This window comes from Crinia signifera, chromosome 4 (genome assembly GCF_055691185.1).
Source record: "Crinia signifera chromosome 4, ASM5569118v1, whole genome shotgun sequence".
Lineage (NCBI taxonomy): Eukaryota > Metazoa > Chordata > Amphibia > Anura > Myobatrachidae > Crinia > Crinia signifera.
The window spans coordinates 268790462-268803594 of record NC_139220.1 but is presented as its reverse complement, the minus strand read 5'-3'; the positions used below and the strand labels follow the sequence as shown (position 1 = coordinate 268803594).

Below are 13133 nucleotides of genomic sequence, written 5' to 3'. Positions count from 1 at the left end.
TCCCAGCACACGTGTCTATAGTGTATAAACGCGGGCACTCCCGGCCTGCCGGGTCTGCCCCGGTCACTGCATCTCATACGTATGGCCCCTTACTGCGCTATATACTATTACATGTATGTATAATGTACATCCACTGATAAAGAGGGAGCTGCTGCTGGTGACATCACTTCTAGTTTCATTTGTATTAAAAGTTTTATTTTATATACAAATAAAAGTCCGTATAAGTCGCACAGAGACCGCGGCACCAGCATGTGGCCGCCCAGCCCGCAGGATGGGCGCCGCCGTTTGTGGAGCTTGGCTGGCCGGGTGTGAGTCACAGCAGCAGCGGCGTAGGGGGGTGTGACGGACGTGTCTGCGGCCGGGAACTGGTTAAGGATGGGGAGGCGTGACGTCACTAGGGGCTTGGCTGGAGGCATCTCACTGAATGGACCACATTGTCACACAGCAGCGGAGTGAGGGAAAGCCGGCTCTACAGGGGAACACAGGGACAGCCACTGACACAGGGGACAGCCATTCACAGTGACAGGGAACCATGATAGCGTCCCATCTACTGGCGTACTTCTTCACAGAGCTCAACCATGACCAAGTACAGAAGGTAAGCATGAGGTTTAACACAGGTGATGGTTCATACATTCAAGGGGAACTGAAGTCCAGGAACAGAGCATTGTTTCCCTACTATCTATCTATCTATCTATCTATCTATCTATCTATCTATCTATCTATCTATCTATCTATCTATCTCTACACTAGAATTCTTTTTTGTGTTGAAATTGACAGAAGTGGTTAAAGAATTAGATTTTTCTCATGTAAAATACAGTATGTCCTGTTCCTTAGCACACATCACCCTTCATGGTTTAATAGAACAATGATGTTATCAGCTGAGAATGAGTTTTCTTTGCTGACCTAGGTATCTTGGTGAATATACTGTAGTATGTACTGTGGTGTATATATTGTGGTATACAGTAGGTCTTGTGTTGTATAGACTGTGGTATAGGTACAGTGATGTATATACTATGGTGTATATATTGTGGTATAGGTCTTATGATGTATATACTATGGTATAGGTACTGTGTTGTATATACTATGGTGTATATATACTGTGGTAAAGGTACTGTGATATATATATATATATATATATATATATATATATATATATATATAGGCAATGTGGTGTGTATATGTACTGTAATATATGTACTGTGGTGTACGTACTATGGTGTATATACTGTGGTAAAGGTACTGTGATATACAGTACATACTGTAATGTATATATTGTGGTATAGGTACTGTGCTATATGTACTGTGGTGTATATATTGTGGTATAGGTACTGTGGTGTATATATTGTGGTAGAGGTACTGTGATATACATACTGTTATGTATGTACTGTGGTGTGTGTATATATTGTGGTATAGGTACTGTGGTGTATATATTGTGGTATAGGTACTGTGATATACGTACTGTGGTGTGTGTATATATTGTGGTATAGGTACTGTGGTGTATATGCCGTGGACCTGGTGTCCGTGACAGCAGTGACAGGGTCATTCAGGTTAAAGGGGGATAGAAGTCACCTTCACTGGGTGGTAGCTGTATAAAGTCTCTGATGGCATCTTAGTAACTTGGGCTGCGCTTCCAGTAAGAGTTTCGTAAGAGAGCACACAGGCTGCCAACAATTTGTATATTTATGAAATGTTCTGAGCCTGAGCATTCCTTATAGGTAGCTTAGTAACTGAGTTTACACAAGCATGGTAGCATACTGTATATATATCATCTAGAGTAAGTGGGGGGGCTGCTTGTGCTGAGCAGGACAGTCCCACTTGTACTCAGGTATACATGTAATAATGATCTACTGTATATACAGTGAGAAGCACTACTAGTGTAGCACCTAGTTACTGGCCTTTGGCAAGTGTGACCTGAGGGTTAAGGTGCCCATACACTAGTAAGATTTATCTGCAGATCTGGCTGGTTGGAACAAAAACATGGTTATGGATGAGTGACAGTTTGTCATTTTCCAGCAAATGGACAACTGTCATTTGCACTCATCCATAACCATGTTTTTGTTCCAACCAGACAGATCTGCAGATAAATCTGCGTGTGTATGGCCACCTTTAGACTATGGTAATTATGTGATTACTATGCTGGTTTTCCTGAGAAAAGATGTTATTTTCCAGAACGTGGAACCACCAATGTGTCATTGGATGGTTTTTCGTGTATTTGTAAATGAATTGTCCTTTGCTGGGTCACAGCATAAGAGTAACCCCTAGATGGGATTTCCCCTATTAATTTAACGTAAGAACCCTCTGATGTGCTTTGTTTCTGCCCCAATGACCAACAGTTGTTATAAAATGGAAATTCTCATTTCCAGCTAAAGCAGGAAGCAGTGTGGAAATTCTCAATGTGTGTGCCTGACTCCCTCTGTCAACATTAACTCTTTCCTGCTACGGTAGTCTGTGTGTTACTAATGTCTCCTTCCTTCTCTACCATATCTACTATACATGTCTCTGCTTTATATCTGTAGTAGGGAAATCTCTGCTCCTCCTTCCCATGCTGAAGAAACATGTACTTCTAGAAATGCTTATTCCACCCTATGCATTCAGTACTGTACATCCATACTGGCCAACTCTACTTCTCACCACAGAGCTCTCACCACTTTGCTTCTGTAACCAGCTCATTTATGCTTCATTCCTGACAGTGACTCAAGGTGCACCTACTATACCAGTATGTAGAATGTTATATACCCGCTGGGTGAAATTTACTAAGATGGGAGTTCTATTTCAGATGGGATGTTACCATAGGCAACCAATCAGATACTATCTATTATTTTCTAGAAGGTGCTAAATAATTAAGAAGTCGATTCTAATTGGTTGTCCTTTCCCCCTCTATGTCAGGTAGAATTCACACACATAGTTCATGATGGGATCTGCATGGTAGATCAACGGTTAATTGGGCAAACATGGTCAAAAGGTTGACGCAAGAGAAAGGTCAAAATGGTAATGGTTGACGCAGGAAAAGGTCAACATGAGTTTTTTTAAAACGCTTTCATACTTTACCAGCCATGTGGACTGTGATAGGGAACATAAAGTGCGCAGCGAGGCACCAAGCAGGAAGCTCATGACCCCTACTAGGGGACCTGGTACACTAATTGGGGGTCTGCATGCTCAGGTGACGACATTGACACAAAAATTAAAAAACTCATGTCAACCTTGAGGTTTTATTGTAAATCTAGACTTTGTTGACCTAACAAAGGTATGTGTAAAATCATGGTTGTCCATTTTTAATGTCAATGTGAATGTTCCAGTTGGCCATTTATTTGGTTAATGTCGCTGTCCTCTGATCTGTATTGATGGTGAAGGTTGCTAGGGGGTGAAGGTTGCTAGGGGGTTGAGGGTGGATTCCCTTAGGATGCTACCTCACTGATAGACAGGCTTTATAAGGTTTAGCCGTGTGGAACGCTCGATGACCTTTCAAGGAAACTGGAAGGCTCTTGGGAACACATACATGTGTACATGTCTGTAAAGCTCCGCACACACGGAGCGATTGGTCGCTGAGCGATATATCGCTCAACAACCAAATTGCTGAGTGTCCTGTTTTTATCAGCGACCAGCGATGGTCGCTGCTGAAAACGAGACTCTCTGCCGGGGGAAGCCGCTGGTCGCAGGAGCACACTCCCGGCTACCTTTGTCCCGTACACATGGGGATATGGTAGCTCAGCGATCATATCCCCGGCGATTTGTGCTGAAATCAATCCATAATTTGGCCAGTCAGATGTAGGATTAAGAGCAGTTATCATTAGTGTCATGGCATCAACCACATTGAGCAGCCACATGACAAGATATTTTACAGGACATGTCATTTCACGTATTTTAGTTATGTAAGGTATTTGTAAAGTGAGTATTGAATAAGAGGGAGTACCTAATGCTGCTGTTATGTGCTCATAAGGAATTCATCATGTGCTTCACTAACTGTAAATATGAGCACATTTCTTTTAGCATCCATGACAGTAATGTATGTACATTACAGTGCAGCCTTTGCATTGTGCTCAGCCGCTACTCTGTGTCCTCCCCAGTCCTCATGCATTGTCCTGGGAAGGGGAGGAAGGCTCCCTGCTGACTGTGACTCAGTGCACTGCAGTTGTCCAGGCAGCGCTGTACCAGCGTATTACTACAGAGCTGGTGTCCTTACTGACAACCATCCCAGCGTTACATGTCAGGCATCCTACATTTTGCAGACCAGAGAATGACCCCTAACATGGATGTTGGGTATTTTAGTTCATATATTCCTTTAGTTGCTATCAGTGCTGGATGTACAGTAGCTGGGGAATACATAATATTACTTCATTGTGTGAAATGTAAGGGACCAGGTAGAGGTGATAAAGTAATTAAATGGAAATATAAAGTATACCACCCAATGCAGAATATAATGACCTTACTGTTTTCTTCATAAATATGTTGAATCCTTATGTGTTGGTATCATCCCATAAGATCACAGCAGGAGCTATGGTGTTCCTAGCTATGGTGTTCCTGCCCTGGCAGCCTGCTGTAGAGTGATGGATGCATATGTAGTATCTCTAAACTGATTCTACACAGTGTGATTGGCTACAAATCAGGTCACATGGGCAGAATGCAGGAGGCTAGCACAAACCTGCAGTCAGTCACGTTTGACTTTCTGACATCATCTACCCAGATGTAATACTGCCCCCTCCTCCTGCAAACATGGCTCATTCATGAGTGTCCTTGTATAGCACTCCATCACTCCTGTATTGCAATACCATTAGGGACTAACAAATTGTGCTATACAACCAATGGCAATCCTTCCACCTGTGCTGCCACTCTGTGGCCATTCTCTATGGCTGGACATCACTGTTCATAACAATATACACCATACGTAACCCCAATCCACAGGTGACATTTAAGACACTTTCTGTTTTAGTGTTATCCTTACATTTATAATGCTGGGTTCATGGTACAGGTATAAATACATTACAGATGCTCCCAAACCAATGATTCAATATATTAATGTTGCAGGTGACGAATACATTTCAAGTGGCATGTATGTGTGGGTTGGGATCATTTGGTCTATTGCATTATGGTCGAAAGTCATTAGGTCGAATCCATTAGGTCGACATGCTAAAAGGTCGACATGACTCTAGGTCGACATGGGAAAAGGTCGACATGATTCTAGGTCGAAAGGTCATTAGTTCGACAGGTCATTAGGTCGACAAGGTCATTAGTTCGACATTGTCTATGTCGACATTCACAAGGTCGACATGGGTTTTTCACTGTTTTTTTACCTGAATGTCAACACAGTCGACATGGACACAGTTTAAAGTGCACTGCATCCCCTCGCATCGCTCGCTGCGCTCGCTATGCGTCGGGCACGGTGCCTCGCTACGCTCGGCACACTATTTTATTCTCCCACCACGCCCTAGTGGATGGTAGGGCATGAAATACCGCCTGTCGGCACATGTTGGCTCAAAAAACAGTGAAAAACTCCATGTCGACCTTGTGAATGTCGACATAGACAATGTCGAACTAATGACCTTGTCGAACTAATGACCTTGTCGAACTAATGACCTGTCGAACTAATGACCTTTCGAACTAGAATCATGTCGACCTTTTCCCATGTCGACCTAGAGTCATGTCGACCTTTTAGCATGTCGACCTAATGACTGTCGACCATAATGCAGTAGACCAAATGACCGCATCCCGTATGTGTGTGTGTGTGTGTGTGTGTGTGTGTGTACAAATGATATTGTACAGAATTTCATATAGGTTGGGAGTAGTTAGACATTCTCTCTGTCACTGAGTAGTGTAGTATACCGCTTCAAGCATCAGGAATTGTCCGTAGTATTACACAACATGATCATCAGGGTAAGGTCACAGGACTATGCAACAGGAGGTAATGTCAGCACAGACATTGGTGTCATGCATAAAATATGTGTAATGTAGACATGCACTCCCTGATATAGACTTACAACAGGAAGCAAACCAGGTAGGAAGTTCTTAGAGAGCAGAAGGTAAGGAGGCCATAGGAGGACCTCAGCTACATAAATGGGTGCTTTATAAAACACTACTGCCTTATATTGTGCATGCGTGTTCTTCCATAAGGGAACTAACTATTTTGCAACTACAGTACTTAGCAAATCACGTCCTTAATACATGCACAAATGGAAAAAGTAGGTATCACACCTATTTAAGAAGACTGTAGCACTGGTAACATCTCCTGTGTTCAGTACCAAAGCGCTCCCAGCAGCCTCCCAGCAGTTCTCTATTGGGACAGCGATATTGGGCTATTTAAAAAGTTCTAAAGAGCTTAGCTTTTCAGAGCTTATCTCCATTAGCTAACAGCACATTGAAAGTATATGGCATTAGCCTGCTTTTCCCTATGCAAAAGAGCCAGGCCACATAGGGATCCTCTCATCCGACTTCGGTGGCCTGGAGCTCCTCCCCTCCATCTTCATGATGGCTTTGCTCTCCACATGTGCTGCTTGGTGGGGTCCAAAACAGTCCAATAGTGACAGGAGCTATAATTATACTTCACCTGAGCAGAGAAGATTGCAAGTGGAGAAGTGCCCATGGTACTTGTTTCCTAGCACGGCGCCCATCGCATCGTATACCATAAGCCTTACAATGGTATGCGACGTGATGGCACCCGATCTTATACCCCCACTATCAACGCCAACCTGAAGCGTGGCGAGCGGCAGCGGTACGCGTCCTCCGACCTTTTTCATACCCCCACCATCCACGTCGGCGTGGAGTTGACTTTAGATAGTGTGGCGAGCCCCGCGAGGGGACGCGGAATACGTGTAAAGTAATACGCGTCCCCTCGCAGGGCTCGCCGCGCTTCGGGCACGGTGGCTCGCTGCGCTCGCCACACTGTATAAAATCAACCGCCACACTGTATAAAAACAACTCCACGCCGACGTGGATACTGGGGGTATGAAAAAGTCGGAGGACGCGTACCGCTGCGCTCGCCACACTTAGGGTTGGCGTTGATAGTGGGGGTGGCGTGGGGGTGCATTTAACATTGTAAGCAACCATTAGGGTGCTTATACAATTAAAAATCGTATAGGGGGGCCATTTAACATTGAAAACACCCAGTAGGGTGCTTATACAATTTAAAATCGCATCGCATCGCATGCGGCTATATGACATGCGATGCGATACAATGCAGAAGATGCCATATGATTGAAAATCGTGGGCGCCGTACTATGAAACAAGTACCGTGCCCACACATAGCAACCACCCAATCAGCATCTAGCTAGCATTGATCAAGTCAGGGTTGCCGACTTTTTAATGCTCCTCTCCGGGAGAAGCCCGGAGAGGAGACTTTGCTTACCCGATCGGGGGGCGGGGCTTGACTGTGACGTCATTAAGCCCCGCCCCCACTACGGGAAATAGTAGAAATTACTGATATCCATGGAGGGGGCGGGGCTAAAATGACGCGATTGTGCCATTTTAGCTCCGCCCCCTCCTCTGAGACCCGCGATTCGGTGGGTTCAGGGGGGTCCCCCAGATTCCGGGAGGGTTGCCCACCCTTCCGGGGGGCCGGGAGGGGGACCCGATTTTCGGGAGACTCACGGGAATTCCGGGAGGGTCGGCAACCCTGGATCAAGTACCTTCTATAAAATCATAGGTAGCTCTTTGGTTGCTATTGGGAACTTCCCCACTTGTATCTAGTGGTTATGTTATTTACTAAGCCAACATTTTGTACTTGGTATGTAGCTTCTGATCATGTGTCATAATGCAAAAAAATTAAGTTATTGCTTTTCTTTTGGTTGTTGCAGAACTTTAATTAAACTTTCTTTTCTCTTGATCATTTTAATTGGGAGATCGTTAAAAATAGAATGGTCTGTAGGAATGATAAAATAATATTAAGAATTACAATTGAGGATCAGTTACATCACTTTCATAGTGAGTCACAGTACAGAGATGAGATCACTGGTGTTTCAGTGTGATACTGTACGTGTGAGGACTCCAAAATACATGATTCCAGGTCAAGCATTTTTGACTTATTTGATGGTATTTAATAAAGCTCAGGGAGAGATAAAGTAGAGAGCGATAAAGGGGGAAATTTATCAAAGCTTGAAGATATATGTCAGGGTTTCCTACCCTCCCGGAATGGCTGGCAGGTCTCCCGAAAATCCGGTCCCTCTCCGGCCCCCGGAAAGGTGGGCAACCCTTTCTATCCATTTTTATTTTTCTCCAGGGCTTAATAAATAGACCCCACAGTCCAGAGAGATGAAATATTAACCAATCAGCTCATGTGATGTTACAGGCTGTGTTGGAAAAAGACAGGAGCTAGTTGGTTGGCACTTTATTTCTCTCCACTTTATCTCTCTCCAAGCCTTGATATATCTCTCCCTTTTAGCGGTAAACATATAACATCTTGTACTACCCTTAGACAACTTTGGGCGGTATTCAATGCTGGATGATGTTTCCGATAATCGATAATAACGGCCCGTACCTATTCAATCCCTGCCCTATTTGGCTGGGACTCACCGCTGTGAAAATTGTTGAAATAGCGGTAGTTTCCAACCAAATAGAGGCAGATTCGCTGATCCACGTATTTTCCGACTTTTGTAATGTTTTCGAAAGTTGCAAGATCAGAAATGACATTGAATAGGTTTTTGTTGAAAAAGGCCAGAATTGATTACACGTCTTTGTAGTACAGATGGATGAGTACTTCCTCATCTCTATGGCTACCGCTTATGTTACAGAACCTACGTAGAACCACTGTCCGCTTGCCACACTTCGGGCTTGGTGGCTCGCGCTGCTCCGCTTCGCTCACCACTTTACTAAAGGTAATAGATGGTGGCGTGGACACAGGAGGGTGGGGTACTTCCTTGCCGAAAATCCTTACGTAGTGGTTAAGTAGCGACTAAGGTAACTGGCATAGGGGTGGCCTCAATCATGAGGATGTTACTGAGAGGATAAATCGGTAAATGTTCTTTTACTCATTTATATTAGTTCTTTGGCTTAAAAAAAAAATATATTTTTTTTAGTTAATTAGTATACTGTATATAGACGGTACATGGGAACGGGGGAAGCAGTAGTTTTATTCTAATTCGGCTTCAGTTCCCCATTTCCGAGAAACAATGCCTTCGTTTGAGAAGTTTCCCCACGTCACATGCATTTCTGTTCACATTAGAACTGAAACCAGACACCCCAGCCTACTGAAGCTGACTCACTCCCCTTCATATTGTGCAGTGTAAATGCCGTGATCCTGATGCAAACTGAGCGTATGATAGTGCAAGATCTGGAAGGAAGGAGTGCAGGAGAAGGCGTCACATGCTTAGATAACTGACTGGTTCCAGCAAGGCGTGGTATCTTACACAACAATTAATAGCTGGTTCTTTCCATTGAGGCATGTAATATACATTATACTGTATATGCAATTTTCTGAAGTCTGGGTTTATCATCTGAAAAATAAGTGTTAAGCTTTGACTTCTCCCAAAAGTGTCTTATGGATTTTTTACATTCACACACACAATGCACAGTTTTAATAATGTTGAGTCATAATTATTTCACAGCACTACATAGAAAGACGTCAAGCATCCAAAGTGCATGTAGGGGGTTATTTTGGTTGATTTGCAAGGCTGAGAATTGGCAGCCATGCGAGTCCACCAGAACCCGCCCTGCGAATGCAGTCACTCCCTCCTCCCCTCACACCGCGTGTTCGCACCAAAGGCATACGAATGGATTTTTTTCATAAACATCCATTCGCAGGCCAGGGGGGGACCTCCCGCATCATTCAATGGTCGCCGAGCATCGAAAGACGTGGTACCTGCACACATATATAAAGTGAATCTCAGGTCCCTTATATTTGTGTGCACATTTGGGAGGAAATGGGCGGTCAGCTGACATCCGGAGATGTCCCCTGCCGGCACCCATGTCACATGGCGATTTCCATGGGAACGCCCAGCGTTTTCATGGGAACGCCCATGAAAAGCTGGGCGTTCCCATGGGCGAGTACCCTGGCCCGCCGCCGCCCACCACCTGCAATTTTGGGTCAATATTCATCGATTTAAAAGAAAAAAATATATAAATCTAATAAAATATTGTAATTCTTGCAATTCAAATTTGGATTTAATATTAGAATTCCGGACCAAGGGAAAATCCGAACTGGGACTCGGTTAAGATTGGATTTTCTCGGGAGTTTGAGTTTTTGATTTCAGTTCATTCCACAAAAATCGGTTGGATTTGGATTTTCTGGAGAACCGAACTGTATGTCTCTAGTATGATGCTGTAGCTATTTGACATGTAAGATATATAAGGGCCTATTTATTGAGCCTAAAAAGCTTTCTCCATGTGTTAAGGCATCATTTCAGCATCAGAGTAATTTAACACAGGACATATACCAAAGCCCCTATAAATCGCAATGGGGACTGTAGACTGGAACAATTTATCAATGTCTGAAAGCAAAGCTTTCTGTTAGAGACTCTGTAGCCTGGCAGTTACATTACTGCAGGAGCTGGATCTAAAGATCCCTCTCCAGTAACCATGACTTTGCACATGTGCAGTACATACTCCTCCTCCACCGCTGCAACAAGCAGTCAGTGAAGAGGCTACCTTGTGTGACTTCAGTGGGAAATTGCTCCATTAAATCATCTGCTATCCTTGGAGTTTCATATGTTATCACAGAATACCAGCATTCATAAACTGGTTTGCAAATACTGAGGGGTTGTTTATCAAATCAGAGAGATATAACAGAGAGATATAACAGAGAGATAGAGAGAGAGAGAGTCTATCCAATAGCACCTGTCATTTTTCATACTGTGCAAGAAAAATGCCAGTTAGAAGCTGATTGGTTGCTATGAGCAACTTTCCACTTTACCTCTCTCCAAGGTTACCTCTCCCCGGTACAGTTATTCCCAGAGGCTAACAATCTAATTATCACTTATAATTGAACTATTCTTCACCATAGTATGTTTTAAGCACTCTTTGTATTGTATTAAGGTTACATCTTCATTATCGGAGGATTAAAAGGATCCGTCCGTTTAGAAGGCTGAACAACATCCTGGAGAAGTGGTAACATGTAACTAGGATTCATGGGGAGGATTCTGCTATTACAGCATGTCATAATTATGGGCTAAGATATAATTGCTGCTATTTCCTCTAACCAGAAGTAAACGTATTCTTAAATCTTCCTTAAAGTCACTTTGTAAAACCTCAGATAGGTGTGTCCTTTCAGGCCTATTTGCTTGTACAGTACCTGCAAGTATAAGCATGTTGCTGCTATAGATGGTAAAATATATTTTTTTATCATTAGAAATGAAGCGCGGATCGCTCAGTGTATGCCTAATAGTGATGGCGATGTCGCCATTGTCCGCAGAGATAGGTAGTGCATGCACTATGTCTCCTGCTAGATCGCAGTGTTATGCCTGGCTGAGCAAAGAGCCGCTATGTGTGCTGAGCCTGTGCTCAGGCGTGCGCACAGCGTCTATTCTATTAGATTGGGGGTCTCCCAACTGCCACCCCCCGCAGCGGGACAATGCCTGCCGCGGGTGGGACAGCGGGACAGGACCCGAAAATCGGGACTGTCCCACTGTAATCGGGACAGTTGGGAGGTATGCATCTTACACACATAAATAAATGCATGCACATTTAAGGGGTTTAGTTACTAAGTTGGGAGTTATTGTAAAGATGAGATGTTGCTATGGGCAACCAATCAGATTCTATCTATTATCTTCTAGAACAGGCATGTCCAAACTATGGCCCTCCAGCTGTTCTGAAACTATAAGTCCCATCATGCCTTGCCACAGTTTTGCTATTAGGGAATGCTAAAATTATGGCAAGGCATGCTGGGATATGTAGTTTCACAACAGCTGGAGGGCCACAGTTTGGACATGCCTGTTCTAGAAGGTGCTAAATAAATAAGAAGTAGATTCTGCTTGGTTGCTATGGGCAACATCCCATCTACAGTAGAACTCCCATCTTTGTAAATATTTGCTCACCCATGTGTCACAGGAAATGTGTATCTATCTGTACTTCTTGCATAGGCTGTGTGAAATGTTAGTATTATAACCTGACTTCTCTTTATCCACAGGTGGACAAGTACCTCTACCATATGCGCTTGTCCGATGAGACACTCTTGGAGGTATCGAACAGATTTAGCAAGCAGATGGAGAAAGGACTTGGATCAGAAACCAACCCCACTGCTTGTGTGAAGATGCTGCCCACCTTTGTACGATCCACGCCAGATGGCACAGGTAGGCACCCAACTGTGTGATATGCATGAACTATGTATTGATCAGCTGAAGGTCACCTGGGGTTAAATATTATCTAGCCAAGCTGTCTCTATGGCAGTTGTATCAGTTTAAGGCTGGGTACACACATAACAGATATGTCGATGGACATCACAAAGACTGAGCGGACGATCAAGGTAAGTGTACTGAATTTGATGTTAACCCACACAGCTGCAGATATATTGGCCTTTGGCTGTGCTGCAGGATGGACGGGATATGTATATGAACAATGTACAGCACACATCAGACAGATGAGATTGGGTAAATCAGCAGTTTTTGCCGTAGATTATTCTAAGCATAGAGCTAGACTGCACTAGTTACACTGAGGCTGGCCACTGATGACTACCCGGCATAGCCACCAGCAGCTTCTCTCCTCCGCCTTTACCAGGTTTTGTCCAAACAACAAACAAGCACATTTTCCCAATGTAGTGACCCTTAAGTGTGGCCATTGGGGGCCTAATTCAGCATGAATCGCCAATCAGAGATTCGCCATCCATTTGATCATTGAACGACTATGCGTGTGCAACGTTTACATTGTGCAGGAGCAGCTGCAAATAGCGAATACCTATCCCTATGTATAGCAGTCGCAGAGTACTTGCAGTTTGATTGACAGAAAGCCAGTATTTAGGGGCGGGAACATTGCATTTTCTGGGTGTGTTTGTAAAGATGTCGGCACTTTTTGGGAGGGTCTCTGATATCAGCAATGACCACAGCCTGGTCTATGGTCAGATTAGTGAAAGCCCTAGAAATGGTGCAGATGGAAAAACTGTTCCATATTTTGCTTTTTTGTGATTGGATTGCTATTTTATAAGGACATGCGATTATTATATCAGTCTCTATGTGGACAAGGCGATGTCAGTGCCTCTATACCAACATGGTTGTAATGCT

The 13133-nt window shown here is 43.8% G+C and overlaps 1 protein-coding gene across 1 annotated transcript in view; it reads left to right on the top strand.

Annotated features, from left to right (window-relative positions):
• Positions 1-318: 318 nt before the first annotated feature.
• The window catches only part of LOC146075361 (hexokinase-2), a 49535-nt gene continuing 36720 nt past the window's right edge, over positions 319-13133 (top strand). The window contains exons 1-2 of the mRNA XM_083184515.1: positions 319-595; positions 12047-12209. Coding sequence (XP_083040641.1) covers positions 533-595; positions 12047-12209 — 226 coding nt within the window. The 5' untranslated portion in view covers positions 319-532. The remainder of the gene's footprint in view (positions 596-12046; positions 12210-13133) is intronic.